Source organism: Colletotrichum jinshuiense, chromosome 2 (genome assembly GCF_051148585.1).
Source record: "Colletotrichum jinshuiense chromosome 2, complete sequence".
Classification (NCBI taxonomy): domain Eukaryota; kingdom Fungi; phylum Ascomycota; class Sordariomycetes; order Glomerellales; family Glomerellaceae; genus Colletotrichum; species Colletotrichum jinshuiense.
Genome location: NC_139309.1, coordinates 2,703,100 through 2,722,054, shown reverse-complemented (window position 1 = coordinate 2,722,054; position 18,955 = coordinate 2,703,100). Strand labels below are relative to the sequence as shown.

Genomic DNA, 18,955 nt, shown 5'->3' with positions numbered 1-18,955 from the left:
AAGTTCGATAGGACTCATAGGCCCAATTAGGCATCTCTTGCAGTAGAGACTGACGCCTAATTCCTATTAAGATAGCCCTAGTTAGAGTTCTAAAAGATAACTAAACATGGATATCTATTTCTACTCAACACTCTCTAATGAGATTAACTGTTAAGGAATTAAAGCCTTGAGATATCAGTTACAACAAGTCGGTTCTAACTCTGATACGTTGTTATTGCATGAAGAGTCAAATTCTTGAGGAAAGGTTAACTAATCTATCTGCAAAGCTTTCTTGAGGTGCTAACCACTCCAGTTACCAACAGAATGTGCGGGCCATCATGTAATCTATCCTATTCTACTTAGGGCAGCCAATTCCCCAACCGGTAGTGGTAGAGCAGCAGTCGGCATCCTGTGATTGTTATTAGTTAACTGTTTGGATACTCGTACTGTCCGGATTGGTGTGTGGCTTACACAGGTCGCCGAGACTGGCTGGCCATTGCGCTGAACATTCTCGCAGAAGCTGGGGCTCTGTTCGGCACAGTATTGGGAGTTGGTTCCGCGAGGAGTATCGCCCTTATTCTGGGCCTTACAAGACTTCTGGCCCTTACCCCAGCAGCAGTTGTCAAGCACAGCGTCACCCTGTGTCCAGCTATAAATGCGGCACTGTTGGAATTAGCAATGTACATAAGGCATACTCGCATGGCATATATCAATCTTACAGAAGAGGCTAAAGCTCCAGTAACATAGACAAGGCCAAGAAGAGTGATCTTAGAGAAGTGCATGGTGAAAGATTTGAGCGTGGAAATAGTGAAGTAGAAAGTGATGATACAAGAGTTAAGTAAGAAGAGTTGAGTTGGTGTTGTTGAACGGCCAAGAGCTGAATGCTTTGAGTATGATGAGAAAGCAAATAGATGATGATGGATATCTTCCCTTTTTTATACAAAATCAAATGACTAGATTGAAGTTCGAAGCTGTACTTGCCTCGCTATCGCATTCGATTTAGACACAGAAAGACCAAATGGTGGAGCATTATTTGCTCATAAACCGAGGAAAATCTATTAAAGAAACGCAAGGCTCAATTATGCCTCACGTCCCAAATTCATTAAATAGACTTGTCGCCGAAAGGTTCTTCACCAGTAGTGCGCCCTTGAGGCTATACACTGCGGCTGGGTCTGTCACAAACTTTGTAAAATATTCCGTAACAGCCGAGGATAGCTCTTCACTCCTTGAGGAAAAAAATGTTTGTAGGTGCTATGTAGTCATGCGCTTTGATCTGGGAACTGGCTGTGTGTGTTTTGAGTTGATTAATGGCACAGACCCAGGCGGCTCTTCTTTATACGCGGAGATGTCAAGTAGTTGGCACAACGAGTTTAGATGATGGGTTTACCCCGTGTAGAACAGAACCATTGAAAGTCAAAGTCTGCTTGATAAAATCCCGAATGCAAGAGACTTGCTGATTTTGTTGCGGAAACTTTAAAAAACTATCGAGGCTGGACCAACTCGCCGAGGTTCTCCATGAGTCAAACACATATAATCACAAATGCGAAAGCGAAATGAAACTCCGCTGATCTTTACCACATCAAACTTTACTTGTCCTGGAACTTTGCTCGGTTTCTGGCATTACGTCTACTCAAAAGGCCATTCGATTAATGGCACCTTCCTAGCAAACCGAGGTTAGACAACATCATCATTGCAATGTGGCTGTACTCTGTAGTGTACAATTCATTTGACGAGACGGTCAATGGATCAATCAAGGACACTTAGCTTTTAGGTAATTGACAGAGGGTGCAAGCCAGGTTGTTACATACAAAGATGAGTGCAAAGCGGCAGTTTGGGAATATAAATAAGGCACCAGCCAGGCTGCTATCCAAAGAATTATTTCCAAAGACGTTATCCCAAGCCGCCAACTATCAAATCTAGCTACTCTCAACATCAATTTGTCTTTATTTCAATCGTCACTTTAACACTTTGAAAATGCAGCTCTCCTACGTCTTCTTGGCTAGCCTTGCTACCACCGCATCTACTGTATTGGCCGCACAGGTTAGTGGTTTAGAAGCGATTTTGATCCTAGAAGCTTACTTATTTGCAACCAACAGTGCGCGATTGGAAGTGCCGTCCGTGACAATTGCTGTTGGGGTGGCGATGATGGATACGCGTCTTGCAAGCGTCAAGCGGGGTGGGCGGATTTCTGCAAGGGTGATTCGGCCAACTTTTGCACCAACGTCATCGGTCCTGATGGAAAAACGAAAATGTCCGAGACTTGTGTAAGTCCATAATTGAACTGAGGCGGAAAAGCATCTTGCTAATCTTTTAGGGTGCTGATTGCTGCAACACCTTGAACGGCTGGGGAACGGGTTGCCCTAAGTAAAGGGCTGGTGGAACTTTGCCAACAAACGTTACTGGATGGGGTTCTAGATACAGAGATAGTTCAACTTTGGAATTAGAAATCGCAAAAACTCTCTCGAGAAAGTTTGTGATGCCTAGATGAAGGGTTTGCAATCATTATGGAACTTCTTGTTATGTCTCTAACACCTCTATGTGATAAAATGACATGTCTAGAGAAATACCTTTATGTATTGTTCACGTGTTGGAAAAGTAGTTTTGACTATTTAATAATTTACTATATTCTTTTAATAATCCAAACAGGAAGGACTAGTTCCTCTATGAAGGTAACCAACGAAAACTCAATCAAGTCTATATTCTGGAAGTTCCACCGACGTTACGGAACACCCCAGCAGCAATATGAGATAAATACTGCCACTGAAAACAAAGTCTGTCGGACTAAGTGGTTACATTAAAGTGTTTGAAAAGAGTACTAGGCAGCCGAAACTTACAATACTATTGCCTGTGCACCCATTCGGTTTCGCATTTTCAAGCCGTGCGGCATTCCCTGTAAAGCTTGTTTTTTTACCCATAATAAGATGAACAGGCTTTATTTTGCTGGATCCTTTTTGACATATCATAACTAGTAAATGTATGTGTATTTAAAACAGGTGGAGCTTTCAGCTCAAGCCTTCGGTATCGGCTCACTCCCAGCCAGGTCTTGATCAGTTGCTCCGTAGGTATCCGGAGATCTTGTCCCTGAGACATAGAGCATGAATATACTGCAGGCTACGCCACTACTTTCAGCAGTCAGGCTCACAGGCGTAGTTATCTAGCTCATTATGCATTACTCTTTCATTGTCAGATGTGGCAAAGCAAACCGAGTTCTAATATACAAAGCCTATTTTGTTTGCGCCATCGAAACTGATTTTTATTGTTCTGTCGCGTGTTTAGTGGAACTGTACCTAGCAGCCCCAAAGCTGATGTGTCCCGAATCATCCGGTAATAATGTATCCGTAAGAAAAGATGCCGGACTGAAATACTACAAGAGGTTGAAATGATCCTGTCTAAATTGACTGAGTTCACACTTTCCAATCTCGTCTACACTCAACCATCAAATCTCTTCGCCAACCATTCTCTTTCAGTCTCATCTTTTTAAGGAATATTTTATCCCTAAACTTTTATCGCAAAATGAAGTTCTCAGTTGCTGCTACTGCTGTCATTTCAGCCTTTGCTGTTCCGGCAGTATTTGCTTCTCAGGTACCTGTTTTGCTATCTCATCCTCGCTCAACTCAAGTAACTTATATTGTGTAGTGCAAGGTTGGAAGGGGCAACCCTGTTAGCAATTGCTGTTGGGGCAGAGGCCAGAAGTCCTGTATGAACCAGAATCACGATGCTTCTTGGTGTGCCTCGCAATCCGCCAGCTTCTGCTACAATGTAAAGAAGGCGGGCAGCGATCAAACTGTTGACGCATCATGTGTCAGTGTATATGTATGAACGATAAGTCTTGTTTCTCACTAACTCTTCATAATAGGATGCTGACTGCTGCGACACCGTCACCGGATGGGGCATGGGCTGCCCCAAGTAGGCTGAGGCTACTGAGTATGCTTACTACTGTTTCCACAACTGATTGAGACAATTTCTCTAACAGATGTATTGCTAGGGGATAACAGAGAACTATTTCCTTTGGGTACCAGCGATTTGTTACCTATATCTGTGGAACTATCCGTAGAATTTCATTATATATGAGTATCAATACACACATATGACCCCGTGCCTTTTCCAACTGGGTGTTAACACCGGCCATCAGCTTTCCGCCATCCCGACATAATAGCCCTCGTAACTTGACCTTCGATTTTCATGTAACGATCTAACCTTGGATTTGAAGACTCCACATAAGTAGTAGTCTATTGTTATTTTAAATGGTCTGCTACCGCATAGAATTCGTTACCTAATGCCATCTCCATGGGTGTAAATGGGTCATCCAATTCGCGCCATCCGCTCAACAACCAATTACCGCTCGACTGGTCTTCATCAGCCTGGAAGACGACATATCCCAGGGCGTCTTTATTGGCACCAAGTCGAACCAAAGCTTCGGTGCAGTCCATGTGGCCTCTTAATGCTGCGAGATGAAGTGGTCGCAACCCGTGTAAGCCAACCGCCGGAAGGTCGATTTTGGCGTCATAGTGCCCCAGTGCATTTAAGCATTGCTCATTTCCGAAAAAGGCCGCGAAGTGGGCTGGCGTGAGACCCAGGACTGTGGTAAGACTACCATCTGCTCCAATGGCCAAGAGCGACCGTACTGCTTCTGAGTGTCCTTGCCGGCAAGCTATGTGAACCGGTGCCAGACCACTCTCATCTGGCTCATCAAGATATTCTTTGGGAATATTCAGAGCAATTTGAACCCTGCGAATACCCTCAGAGAATCCGGAAGCAGCCACATGCCAAACTATAGATCGTTGGTGTATGTCGAAATAATTCCTGGGAGACGTCCATCTTGAACTTAACGAGGTTTCTTGCTCCTGGATTAAGGGTGCGACTTTACCCCCATTCAGGATGCTCCAACTCAAGAGCCATGAGAGTGCCTTTGTATTTTGAGTTGCTGCTGCTCGGTGAAGCGCCTCGAGGACCATAGGCGCTCCTGGGAATGTGACCGAGCTTGAGTAGCCTTGATCTGACCGAAAATCTCCTTGCTTCAGAAGATACGTTATGATCTTGTTGTTACCATTGAGTATAGCCCGGTAGAGCGCCATGAAGCCGTATGACTCCACGCTTCTGATTTGGAGGATTTTTCTCAACGACCCCAATTTAATTAGTGTTTCGAGATTGCCGTCTTGGCAAGCCTCTACCATATCTTTTGCGCAACCTCTTTCATCCGGGCCAAATAGCGCATAGTCCCAGTCGAGCTCGGTTTCATCTAGGATATCCGGGTGTGGATATTCTGTGTAACCAAGGCTCTCTATCGGTTCGGCACTGACGTAATTTGTATCTATGGAAGAGCCGTCAAGACTACTTAGAGTCTTGGGATGTTCGACAACAATAGCTCTCAGGATCCTCTCAAGTCTGCTTGTAGTGTTCTTGGGCCCAACTGTTTCTCGCCTTGGACAAAAGCCAGATGCAGGATTTCTCTCATAATGATAACTCCCAAGTTCTCCTACGTCGCAAATTGTGAGTGAAATATAAACTCGTCCGTGACGAACAATCTCTTTCACTTGCGCTCTCATAGTGCCATCTGTGCCACTGAAAGGTGACAAGGACTGTGGTGTCTCTCGACCCTCTCGTATGTCTGTATCTAACTTTTCAAAAAGCTCTCGTAATGAAAGGTCCTGTCCCAAGGCCACTGGGCAGCACCAGGGTCTGGTGGAGCCCTCTTGTACCGATTGGATTCCAATAACAATAGCGATGTCGGTGCCCACTGAGAAGCCTTCGTAGTTTTGGATGCAAATGATGCCCATGACACCGCCGATTTGGCTATAATCAGACTTCAACACCCAGGCGGCCGGATCCCATCGGTTGGGAGGAAATGCGGCTTTAATCCGCCGATCTCTGAGAACCTCCCAGTTGACGACAAAATCCGGGAGTAAATGCACAGGCTTTTGACGTACGTACAACGATTTGTATCCTTCTTGCGCCGAGGGAACTTCGATGCCCGGAGGTTTTACCAGTTCGATTTTGTTGGGGAAGATACGAGCGTACTGGTTACCCCAAAGATGTCTCAAGTAGATGGCAGGGCAGCTTTCCACTCCATTTACTATCCTATTGCAATCAAGAACAGCATATGAATCGTTCGACGATCCTCGTTCTCTTGATAGGGTAATCGGACGGAGGTAAAGTCGCAAATGAACTCCCTGGCTAGAGATGGCCGTTGGCATCGTTTCTCCTGATAGCAAAGGCGGCAGTGGCCTGATTTCTTTACTCGAGAGAAAGTGCAGGGGCGAATCTGCCAAAAGGCCATGGAGCTTTTCTGGGTCGTCATGAGAACGCTTTGAAGACTTTGAATACGTCCGATGAGGCCATGATTTAGTCAACGTCCAAGCAAATATCGACTGATCTTCTGTCTCGCGCATGATGGCTTCTTGCAACCGGATGAAAGCTCGCGAGCCCTCCCCGTAGAGTAAAGGCATGTTTACCGAAAAGATTCCCAACAAGCAATATGCAATATCTTCGATTCTTGTCGTGCGGCGGAGTGCAGCCCAGCTCATTCGGGTAGCCACGCTGATATATTGAGGGTCCAGGCCGCCAGTAAGCACATGTTCGTTTATGCCAGTAACCTTGCTGAGAAACTTGGTATTCACAAGGCTTGAATAAGGACCTTTAGTTTGGGGAGAACCCTTATTTCCAAGATGCTTCCATTCGGCCGAATAAAACTCCACCTCGAATGGTGCAATGAGTTCCTGCAGTGTCCAGCCTCGAGTGAACCAGCGAGACTTGCTAAGCATAAGCTCACAATCTGTTGCCTGAAAGTTTTCGGGGATGGCGACGTCGGACAGGAATACATAGCAGATGCTTGCTTCTTGGTACCAACGATACATAGAGTTGATTGCCTCGGAAAGCTCGGCGGATGAGGATTTGTCAATGCAGCAAGTGTCGATCCAGATGTATTCATACCCATCTTGGATAGCCCTTCTAGCAGCTTCTTCAATTTTGAGAAACCCTTTTTTTGACTTGACATGACTAGATATCTGGGGATGGCTCTCTGCTGCGCTTTTGGGTTGGGTAGGCAGTTGTTCCAATTGGGGTTGGAGGTCTTGGTAAGTGATTTCTTGTTCTTCCCACGTGTGCGACAAGATGGCATAAATAGGCACCGCGTCATCACGGACCTCAACCACTCGAAGTCCCTTTGCATGGAGAAGACGCATTTTTGAGATATAGGATCCGAGACGAGACCGATCAAAAAGTTGCTGCAGGTTCGAACAGGCTATAACGCCAGAGTAAAAGACCTTGTCGGCATAAAACGGCGCAATGGTTGATTGTTGATGGTATAGAGAGAGTCGTCCATTCAAGTCCGAAATCCCATGTGGTAGCAACTTCGCAATCGGACGAGCCGAGACTCATAAAAATGGATTTGTTCAGAGCCCACCGAGAGAAAATTTTGGACGAGACGCACCAACGTGTGAGAACCAGTACCAGTCTTCACATGGATTGAGAGGCGAGAAACGCCAGTCGGACAAGAGCGATGCATGCGCGGATTATTGCAATGCAGGGATGTTCGCGAATCGACAGCGTTGTCTTTCTTTTGCCGAGTTCCCGAATTTAGAAGGCGGTCAATACACAGCATTACAAGATGTACATGTCTGGTGCATAAGCACTAACTCGACTTAATGCGTACAACAAGTATGTCAATGTGAATTTTTTAGGCGTATTAAGTTGGTCGTAGTTATTGTCTACTGGTCCTGTTGGTGGATATACAAAAAGACTCACGTGTGGTAATTATGATGGTATCAGGCACGAACACATACCCCGCCTACCCGGAGTTTTTCTGCATTTAAACTTGTAGAGTACGCAGATTATTCCTGTTGTATTACCCTGCCAGGACACAGACAGGTAGTCAGCAGCAGCCGGCCGCCGGCCGCGCAGCGGAACCCGGCGATTCCATCTCCGGGCGGCTAGCAGTGTTATTTCCACCACTGCTGCTGCTGCCAACCATTCTACTTTCTTCCCTTCAACAGATATATAACATATTACAGCTTTGAATTTACTATGTTTTTCCTCACTTGTATGGGTATCTTGTGATACTAACAATTCTCTCAAGCTAATGGTCATAATGTCCTTGGCTAAAGCAGTTGCTCTAGCGAACTACCTCCAAGGTTTGTTCAGTCAAGTAATCGGACATTGACTGAGATGTGTTTGGGTATGACCGGAAGCATCACTTGTTATTCTGTCGGCAGCGAAGGAATACTCTGAAATAATGCTTGTACATAAGGACTAAGCCAGATCCGATATCCTGCATGCCGCTTACATATCAACATCTCAGGAGCCAATCTACAATTTGGCTACTTGAGACGTTCATGCGAACTGGCTTAAACAAACCAAAATACCGGCCAGCTTTCCTCTGAAATATGACAAAATGAACTTGGTAGCGGACGAGTTTGGTGAGCAGATCGAGGCCTTACAATCCACACACTGAAATATAGAACTATGTAGATGAGCTGTGGGATTTGCGGCGCGGGTCGGCCTCCAAGCTTCTGAGACGGAGGCCAAATGATTCAAGTCTAAGTAACACGGATACAATGTGAAACTTGACAGCTCAACAGGGACGACCAATGGAGATATGCCAATTCCTATAAATAACATGATGCCGCCTCTCATGTCAAAATTCTGGGAATGCGAGAGAAGACCACATGTCAGCCGAAAACGGCATCAACTCGGACGGCAGGAAAGCCCAACGTGTGGAGATGAGCGGGGAAGAAGCCTCCCTGCACGTTTATCTAGTGTTGCTGTCTCAAATCGTGGCAGCTTACATGTACGGATATGGTTGGTTGTCTCAGCCTTGAATTTGCGGCTTAAAATAACTGCGAATCAAAGAGGCGACTCTATGACTGATCAACATGCCAATGCTCTGTAACTCGCCTGACTTAAATACTACGTCAGTTTCACACCATGTTCTGACGGCTTCGAATAACAAAAAATGACCAATCGAACTAGTTCTCACGGTTTACACAGTTAGGTTGGAGATATATCGGCACCGCGGACACTAAATTCTAGCTTTAGGCTCAGCCAGTCTACACATATTAAGTACGACTGCATGCGGCCACATTAATTATTCACTTCCGTCACATCCTTAGCCACGGGAAAGCCATTACGACTAGCTAGCGGACGGTATCTACCGACAAGCTATCACAAAGGGAATCTCAACCTCGTGTCTGAATTCAGTAAGACACTGGCAGGTCTGGTCATGTTCTCCCTGAGTACCAACGGTCTTGTGACTCGTGGGAGACACTCTCGGCTCGGCCCTATGCCACATTCTCTGTGATTCACTCATATGCAAGGCATTCTGAGAGCCGAAGGATCGCCATTCTTTGGGCCCAAGCACAAAAATTAAGGGAGGCGGATCTTCCACCTCTTGGCTGTCGGTCACGTCAACCTTATTCCTAGACAGTGACCGCGTTCGTTCGTTTATGTTGTCTGAATTGGGAAGATGTTAGTATTCATCGCCGTCGACAGGCGACATCCGAGGCGACATCCGAGTATAAGATGAAGTGGCATTTCTCCGATTGATCCGTACTATATCAACCATCACACCTCAATTCCAAGTCTTCTTCAATCAACTCTACCAGAACATCAACTCAAATACCATAAAATGGTTTCAATCCGCACTATTGCTACCTTCGGCCTGGCGCTCGGCGTTGCAGCTGCCCCAGCTCCAGAAGCAGATGGTACTCCCACTGCTGTCCCTGTTGTTCCAGTCCCGCCAACATCCATCGCGCCCACTTATCCGACTGCTCTCCCTATCCTTACCTGTGCGACAGTCCTCTGCCCCCGGGGCTACATTTGCAAGCAGACATTAGGAAATCGTCCCATCTGTGTCCCTGGGCCCGGACACGTTATATATCCCTGCGGTCCGGTTCTTTGCCCTTTCGGAATGGTGTGCTGCAACTATAGCTGTGGAATCTGCACGCCTCCGGGTGGCGCGTGCACCCAGCAGTTTTGCAGCCCCCCTATCATCTCTTTACCTGCGGAATCCCCAGCGCCGGAAGTCGCCGTCCCTGCCGTCGATCCTGTCCCGGCGTAAACGGAGGTTTATTGCAGCGCTGGCATTCGGGGAAGACACGTGTGGGGAAAGGAGGAGAAACGGGGGTGGCTTGTGTGGTTTCCCTCGAATTGTTGCAAGGGAGACCGTGGTTATGAGGGGGAGAGGGGAGAAGGAAACGCCAAACTCAGTTGCCCCTGACGCATGAATCAGTGTATTGCTTGCCCAATAGTAAATCTAGCCAATTCTTTCTTGAAGTGCCAAGCCATGTTGATCATTGTTCGTCCGAACGTCCCGACTGCTGCTTAGTCTTGTTCTTCACCATTAGCATCTGTTCTTGGGCTTGAGAATGGCCCTGTGTAGCCTTTGCCCGCATTGTTTAAAGTTAATTCATCCTCGTTTTATAATTGGAGCAGCCAGCGGCGCAGTCGGTCAATTACTTTCAAACAATGGAGTATGTTCATCACCTGAGTCGTGCCGAGCCCAATGCCGTATGGGGTTCTACCGCACCATAAAGGTTGGCGCTTCCCGCCTCATTGTCGCGGTCTTCGTTCGTAGTCCAAAGCCAATCATTCGTTCAGTCTGCGAAGCTCAAGTCCAACTCAGTCATTCGTTATACACAAAACAACCAAACAAGATGATTTTCACCCGCACCCTTATCATGGCCATCGTCGCCATCGGCGCATCCGCAGCACCGGCCCCGAGCCCTCCAACCACCGGAACCCTCGATCAGCCTGCAGACGACCGGTGCGCCGATGTCATCTGCCCGGAAAACTCGGTTTGCAAAGTTTTCGATTTCCGCCTGGAGCAACCAGTCGGATGCGAAGCCAATGGCACAGTCCCGGCAGATGCGGAAACCTGTGGCAGCGTCATCTGCCCGACGGGGACAACATGCTGCAACCCGACATGCGGTGTGTGCGCGAAGCCAGAAGAGGCATGTTTGCAATGGGTGTGTTAAAGCGGTCGGAAATTTTATTTGCGGCTGGGATATGGAGTGATTGCGATCATCAACGGAGTCCGGGGGCATAGGGGGCATAGGCTGGGTTCATTTCGCAGGCAAGCGAAACTTTGCATGGATATAGTATCTTTCCCACCCTCTCATTTGAGAGAAGGCTGTGTTACTTGGCTCGGGGAATTCAAGCGCTTCACCACCTGTTACTTTGTTTATTCCGTTCTTGTCTGTAAACAAGTGCTCTCTTTCATACTCGGTCGTTTGAATAATCGGCAACCGGTGCTATCAATGCCTGTGGATGATTCCAAAATTCGGCGGGTGGTCTTGAGAACCGGTCTTGGAGTCGCTATGCTCGTGGAAGGTTGTTCCCATCGACTGTAGTGTACATGGAACGCATCGAAACCTACAGGAGGGGTGCCCCACAAACCCCATTTCATCTGAAGCTAGCCGTCTGATCTTTAGACACGGTGATCTACACCAGGAAAGAATCCTTGATTAAAATAGGCCCGGGTGTCTGGGCTAACCCTGTCTCCTCATATTGGGTAGCACCCTTTGTGAGTCGACAAGCCTCTGCATCACTTGGGGCTCTTTTGTGACAAATCATTCATCTCCGTGGGTTTCCTCCCCATTGTATAGTCCCAATCGTTCTTGCAACTCGGTTTATTCGACCGGATCATCTTCCATTCACCTCGTGGATAACCACACTCCGGAGCGGAGAGTTGCACCCATTTTGTAAATACGCGATCGCCATGTACTGTTGAGTTCGACGTCCTGTATGGGGGAGGAGAGATGGGACACGTTGCACGCAAGACTTGCTTGCCATTGGGAACGATTGATTGCCGCCCTTTGAGGGTATGCTGGGGTGCTGAGCCTGTGCCGCTTAAAGGATGTCGGTAAGAATGACCATCACGGCGATGAGAGGCTTTGTATGGTGACCTTTGTTTCATTTGCTTGACCTCAAAAGGGCGGCATAGGATCAAGCACGGTATCAGACGCTCCATTCTGTGGCTAATCGCTTTGATCCTCGAGATGGTGCCATTGTGGCACGTGTCCATCGCGGACATCCTTTACGTTGGCAACAAGGCAGATGTAAGGATTCATAGGGAGGATATTGTTCATGATGCCTGTAAGAGCCTCAATCTTAATGCCGAATTCGCCTGCCCAAATCCTGTCGATTCATCTCATTGCTTGCCTAGCATGCATACAGGCGGCGCGTGCCCGATGCCCTAGTCCTCAAGACTGGAAGTTGACCAGGCACTTGCAATCGGCATCGCGTTGCTAAACCAGGCAGTCATCCTATTTACCAGAAAGAACGTGGTAAGCTGGGTCCAGCATATGAACACATGTGACACAATACGCCGCAATTTTTGAGCCTCTTTTGCCATGACGAGGATCTTAAGCGCGTCGGAATAGGGGTCTTGGACGCGGTCGTAGTACAGGAGCCAAAGACAAATAAATGAGAGGTGGGTTTATATGTATACCATGTATACAAGTTACAAAGGCCCGAGCGGGCAATTGGGTCACACCGCCTCGTAGTGTGTACACAATACGCCACACGAGGCTTTCGCATTGTTGGTAGAGGTCAATGAGAACCAGTATCTAGGAGGCAAGCGGAATAAGGCTGATCCATTTCTTCCAAAAGTTTTTAACGCGGCTGGCTAGGTATCACATTGAGCGAAAGCCCTGCTCTCGGAAGTAAGATTGATGATTGGTGAAACCTTTGCCACCGATACAGTGTCCACATGTCAAAGCTCGGAATTCCGAAATCATTTTCATTTGAACACGGCGCAAATATACGAAAGTCCCCGTAGCAGGGGAGAAATGAAAAAAATTACAGATCCTCGTGAAACCAATAATACACGGAACGAATTCTTTGTTTACGCGAAGATGCCATTCACGACTTCAGCGTTGGTGATGTATATGTGGGAGAATTCGGCATCTACTCCTCGTTGGCTTACAGGAAACATGTCTATGCCTCAATGGCCTGTAGCTTATCAGGTCCTAGATAGTAATCTTGTAGGAAAAGCTGTCGGTCTGAAACTATAAGTTACTCATTTTCAGGAACCAGTGGTGTAGTAACTAACCGCAGTTCTGCTAGATTATAAATAAGTCCGAGTAATTATGTCAGACAAAAGGCAAGTGGCACAACGCACCATCACCGTAACTTATTTTCAACAAGGTCTTCACCTTGGCTATGAAGTCATTAAGCATTACCATGTTCAGGTTTGTTTGGTCAATGGGTTTCCTCAGCATGTCGGGACGAAGGTAAGCTTTCCGCCTCGCTTTGTGTCCCTCGGCCCCTGTAAAAGAACCGATTGGTTGACTCATCATCGGCATAACGGAACGTCATCCTCGGCGGGCCACTTCGGACGACACGTCTCTTTGAGGGGCAGCAGCCTCAGACCGATTGCCAACCCGAGAGCTTGTTCGAGTCCAGCGGATATCGCCGTGACAATTGTCAGGACCCTTTGACTGGGCGCCAACATTGGACTTTCTCTTTCAACAAACTTTAAGAACATGCAACTGAGACATCATCCACTCCAGACCACACCAGTGATTACGTGTGCTTCAAGACAAATCGCGATCGGATTAATGACAAAATGTCGGTTCAACGCTTGGGATGAAATCTAAGTCCCGAGAACAATCCGATATTCGGCATCAGGATCCAATTCTCTTGCCCGGATCTCGAAATGGACCAGATTATGCAAGAACACTCATCATTTCACAGAAAGTATCACACGGAACAGGAGCGGGCCAGGTAAGGTAAAAGCATCTATCTTTCAATTCCAAGTAACCCGTAAGCAGTACACAGATATCTCATACACGGACCCAAAATGACCAAAAGGAGCGACGCGATTACATGATTTCCCCCACTACCGTTTCTTCGTCAGACATAACAAACTACCCGTGACCATTATCCACCTCTTTCTGACTATTGTCCTGACATGCACACCGCCCGGTATCCGCCTGGTTGGCGCGAGACGCTTAGAGCATGAAGGCACCGAGGGCGAAGGCACCGGCGACCAGGGCGCCGGCGGCGCCGAGGAAGCTGTTGCCGCCAGGGGCGACGAGGCCGGCAGCGGCGTTGGGGGCAGAGGTCTGGCGGCCGCCTCCGATGGTGGAGGTGGCGATGGAGGGAAGGCCACCGTTGCCGCTGGTGAGGTAGGTGGTGGTGACGGCGCCGTCGGTGGAGGAGCTGGTGGGGGCGGCTCCGAAGGTGGTGGTCAGCTGGCTGCTGGCAGTCAGGCGGGTGGCGAGGACGATGACGGTCTGGGCCAGGCTGGTGGAGGCGGTGGAGTAGCCGCTGGCGCTGGGGAGGTTGCAGACGCTCATGATGCTGGAGATGCCTGTGAGATGCGAGTTAGTATCAGAAGTCGGGCAGAGACATGGAGGCGGCGGAGGACTCACCCTCGAGGCTGCGCTGCTGGTCGGTGGGAACCTTCTCGATCATGCAGGCGTTGCACTGGCCGGCGAGGACCTTGAGGTCGAAGGAGTTGTTGGTGCAGACGCACTGAGCGTCAAGCTCATCCTGGGTCTGGTCGCTGTTGTTGTTGCCCTGGCCAACGTTGAAGTTGATGGTGCAGATGTTGCCGAGGTCACGGACCGGGCGGCAGATGGCAGTGCAGTCGGAGGGGACATCGTTGGTGTTGAGGCGGAGGTCGGCGCTGACAACGGCGGCGGCGGCCAGGGTAAGGGCGACGGTCTTGGCGTACATCTTGAAGGTTGTTGGGGGGTTGGTTGAAAAAGGGTGGTTGTTAGGAAATTGGTTGCTGGAGCGAGTGTTGAAAGGAGCCGAGGCTGCTAAAGTTGTAAATGGAGTTGAAAGGGCGAGAGACTAGCTGTCGAAGGCGAAGTGAAGTTGATTGAGTGTGAGTGGATGAGGAAAAGAAAGTCGTAACAAACAGGATCGTGATAGGATATTTATGTCCTCGAGGCCGACGGTTCATGCGTGCGTGAACTCACCCTCGCCTCCTGCTTGCTGCTTGCTGGGCCCGGAAGGCCGCTTCGCTTCGGCGTCAACGGTAGCCTCTGGGCGTCGAAACAGCCCCGGCAGGCTGTGCCATGACGAGAGAGCGGGTGGCACTGATGGGGAAGAAGGACCCCCAACCACGGTAGGCAATGCCAAGCTGCGCCTGAGAGGCCCCGAGCAGTCCAAGCATCAGACCGAGACTCGGTGGTGCTACCGGTATTCAGACTCACCCAGTGGAGGAGTCCTCGCCCAAGCACTGGGGATGCGTGAGTCGTCCTAGCCTCAGCACAGAGCAGGGCGGTCCAAGAGCTATGCACAAGTTGGCGGCGTTCGTCGAGGCAGGGCATCGTGAAACGTCGTGCCTGTTGCCGCCCTTCTCCTCCACGTGAAGGGCATAGACTAGTGGCTCTGCTAAAACCTTAGTTCTTAGTGCGCCCCGGTACTCTATTTTCGATATGGACTTGGCCAAGTGACGGGTCTCGCCCGACAATACAGCGACGAGGATGCATGGGGAGAGGGGAGATGCAACGTGGAGCACGAGTCTCTGCGAAGACGCACACTTGGGAGGGGCTGCATCTGTTGGAAACCCCTTGCGGTCCATCCGTTGAGGAGCTCGCGATGGCCGAGAGCAGAAACCGATCGTTTGGTTCCTTGCCGCTGGTACCCATCTGAGGTCCATGTTTGAATCCTCCTGGGAAGACGGGGTCGAGAGGTCGGGATGGATCATTCCAAGTCATGGCCCACGGGGAAAGACACGACCAAGGCTTGGAGGGGTCGTGGACCATGCACTGCATCCTCCGTCTTCTTGCGCCTAGAGCAAGCTTTTCGCTCAAGGTTTCGGGAGATGACGCCAGACAGCTGCCAACTCCCTCCCACCACTGCCCGGAGAGGTCATTCGGCGTGTTGCGAAGGCGAACCATGACTACTGTTCGCTCTCGCGTTGCTCCGCCAAGCGCGAAGCCACAGCTGGCCACGATTCCGAGTGCATAGCCATCGTCAGTCGCCCTCTGCAACTGGTCTTGTGGTGGTCTTGCTGGATGCGCGCACGGCGCTCTCAGTCCTCTTCCATGCTCCGACGATCCCCTCGCAGTGAGCTGTCGAGTTTCACCTTCGGCCGTAGCACCGGGACGTGCAGCTTGACCAGGGGCGGGGCGAGTTTCTGCTAGACTAGGTCGACGCTGCACTTCCCCAAGTCGTCCGGTGAAATTATGAGCCCTCTCGGTTGTCCTTGATCCCTCGCGCGGCCTCACACCGAGATGCCGGCTAACCGATTCGAGCTGAGCGGCGTCCACTTCTGGGGGCGGCCGTTGGGGAAGGCCCACGGCAAGGGGGCAGCATGAGCATTCGCAACTAAGCCCCCTCGAGCTAGCTCAAGAACCGCGGAGCTCACTAAGAAACAAAAACCGCCCGTGCGCCCACTGCGAACGGGATGCCGCTCGCCTCCGTGGAGATTGAAGAGTCGATGCTAGGCCTCAGAAGTGCGAGCTTGCTTCCAGAGCTCGCCCCTAGCACGGCCTGGGGGGACATTGAGGCGAACAAGCTGAGCTGTTCCTGAGCCTGGGTACCTAGTTCCCCTCTTCACCCCAAGAGCTTAAACTGGCAACGGCGAGAGTCTAAATCGGGTGGCTGGACAATAAGAAACTGCAGCCGATCGTCACCTAGGCGATTCTTAAACAGTAGTGTCCGTCATGGACACCGCGCTAGCAGAGCCTTAACCACCGAGGAAATTCGATTGCGGTTTCTAGCTCGCCGGGCTATCTCGAGTTACCAAATTAGAGAAGCCATCGTCAGGTGACACCGAAGAAAACTTGGCATCCCCCCTTCTAGCATCACATCTAATTTGGCATGGATGGGTTTCGGGCCAAACGACGTCTGTCTGCCGTCGTTCATCGACAGTATGGACCGGTTCACGCTTACCCGGCAACGGGTTCATGTAGTGAACCAAGCCAGGGCTCAGGCCAGAGAGTGGCACCCATCCGGATGGCATGTTCGTCCTAGGTCCGCGGGCCATCCCACTCTCCCATTTATTCGGCAGCCATCCTAAGTCTCAGGATCCCCCGTGACTGCAGGGTGACGGATGCGATCAGGTGACTGGTCGACTACGACAACAGGAGTAACAGCTATGAAGTTTTACCAACATCGGACCTGTGGCGCAGTGGCGATAGCATGCACCTGCGAGAGAGAGGCCTCAAACAAGGGCTGACGAATCGCACTCCCTATCCAAACATCTTCATGCATGCTGTACCCCGCGTTTGGGAGTAGAGGGGGCGATGATGAGTTACGCCGAGAAAAGGTCCAAGAGGCAAGACTTCCCAGCCAAACTGGCAGAAATAGAGAGAAGGGGGAAAAAACTTGCGACGCCACTCATTCAATGCTCGCCAGCGAAATCATGAAATCCCACGCTCAGAGCTAGACCAAGCGCGAGTTGTGGACAATGAGTCTTCCTCCTCCCGCCCCAGGTAACGCTGCAAAATTATCCCGCAGGATCATCTATACCCAGCATTTGACGAGATTTGCTATGAGCTAGCCGCCCGTGCCCTTCTACTCGTCTCGGGGAGGGACTTTCTAGGGCGGATCCTGCAAGGGGCGGCAAGGGACTGTGGCTCGGCCTGCAGGCCGAGACCATTCGGAGTCGGAGGATGCCAAGACCGTCTGTGCCCCAGCTACCAGCAGTGCGGACAATCCCAAGCGGGCTCAGGCTGGCTCTCGACCGGCAATGTCATGGCGGCTGGTTCTTGTGGCGCATTCCCGGGGTAGGAGGTGGTGAGGTCCGGCGACCAGCCATTACTCGCGGGCGCCGCCCACGTCCCCTCGCCTCCGGGGAAGAAACAGGGCTGCGAATGGATTGCACCGCGTCCTGGTTAAAGGGACGACGGTCGCCCCATGTCGCCGCTGCTTGCAAGGGATCATCCCATTGCTGAGAAAGACCACAATGGTTGCATTAGCTCGAACCAACTGGCCAGAGGAGTTCCCTCCACTACTATGGCCAAATTTGTTGAGTTTACACATCATTTGCACTGGCCCCCCTTTCTCCCCGATGTCATGGGAGTTGATTCAAACATGCAGTTTGGCAGACGTTGACGTCAAGTGGCAAATGGCATTGAGGCTTCTGCATCGTCTGACCGACTTGATTCAACAACTTTTTCGGACGATCCCGGGGCGGGGACGCCAAGCAAGAACTTGAGCAAAGAAAAAAAGGAATTGGGACTAGTTGTCATCGCAGTACGCATGTTCCAACCTCACTCTCGTCGCTGTGACCAAAAGGAAAGGCGACATCGCCCAGGATCCCTTCCAGAATCTCCATCATGCGCGCATGCCCGGCCGCCGCGGCGTCCTCCGGCGATGGCGGCGGCGATGGCGGAGGCGTCGGGGGGCCCAACAGCGAGGGGCGAACGCGCCCAGGGGCAGAGGACGCCGAGCCGATATAGCGGCTGATAGAGTACGCCGGGTCCGCGGGGACGGCAATCTTGGGACGTGCCGCGGATCGCATCGGCGTAGGGGTTTTGTCGGGTCCGCTGCCAGTGACTTTGTCAGCCAATGTTGCACAAGATCTCGCGACGCACTCCTGGATGACATGCAGGCGCAGAAGCAAAACCAATCGGATCCAAAGACGGCCCCGACGCATACCTATTATCAGAGCCGGCCGTTGTGGAGGAAGGCATATTGATGCTGGCCGCACTACGGACAGCACAGGATACGACAATCATACTCGGATATCGTGTTGTGGTTCGTCCGGGCGCTCGCCTAGGACTTTTTCAAATCGTGCGGGTTTGGGATGGTACTAGCCTGCCGACTTGTGAGACTGGCCCAGGATGTTCCCCCCCGAGAGATGCTGGAAGATGATTAACTGTACAATGGCGCTGACAATTCAAGCTTATGTTCAGTGTAAGATGTGTGGATTAGGATGGATGGTGAGGATTCAGACAAGCGGGCGAGGTTACGGCTTTATCAACGTCTGCAACGCCGGAGTCGAGTGTGACAATTCAGCTGTCCCAGGGCGCGTAAGTAAACCAACCCCCTTTTGGGCTAAACTTAAACCAGA

General features: G+C 50.3%; 3 protein-coding genes across 3 annotated transcripts; all 3 read right to left on the bottom strand.

Annotated features, from left to right (window-relative positions):
• Nucleotides 1-334: 334 nt before the first annotated feature.
• On the bottom strand, nucleotides 335-761 carry EsH8_II_000731 (uncharacterized protein; the record flags this gene model as incomplete). The annotated part of the gene is made up of 3 exons (XM_083264029.1): nucleotides 335-388; nucleotides 451-642; nucleotides 699-761. 3 exons carry the CDS (start codon nucleotides 759-761, stop codon nucleotides 335-337), a joined length of 309 nt encoding a protein of 102 aa, XP_083121351.1.
• A 13,167-nt stretch (nucleotides 762-13,928) lies between these two features.
• On the bottom strand, nucleotides 13,929-14,658 carry EsH8_II_000730 (uncharacterized protein; the record flags this gene model as incomplete). Its single annotated transcript, XM_083264028.1, has 2 exons — nucleotides 13,929-14,290; nucleotides 14,352-14,658. 2 exons carry the CDS (start codon nucleotides 14,656-14,658, stop codon nucleotides 13,929-13,931), a joined length of 669 nt encoding a protein of 222 aa, XP_083121350.1.
• A 3,469-nt stretch (nucleotides 14,659-18,127) lies between these two features.
• On the bottom strand, nucleotides 18,128-18,575 carry EsH8_II_000729 (uncharacterized protein; the record flags this gene model as incomplete). The annotated part of the gene is made up of 2 exons (XM_083264027.1): nucleotides 18,128-18,428; nucleotides 18,541-18,575. 2 exons carry the CDS (start codon nucleotides 18,573-18,575, stop codon nucleotides 18,128-18,130), a joined length of 336 nt encoding a protein of 111 aa, XP_083121349.1.
• Between the last annotated feature and the right edge of the window lie 380 nt (nucleotides 18,576-18,955).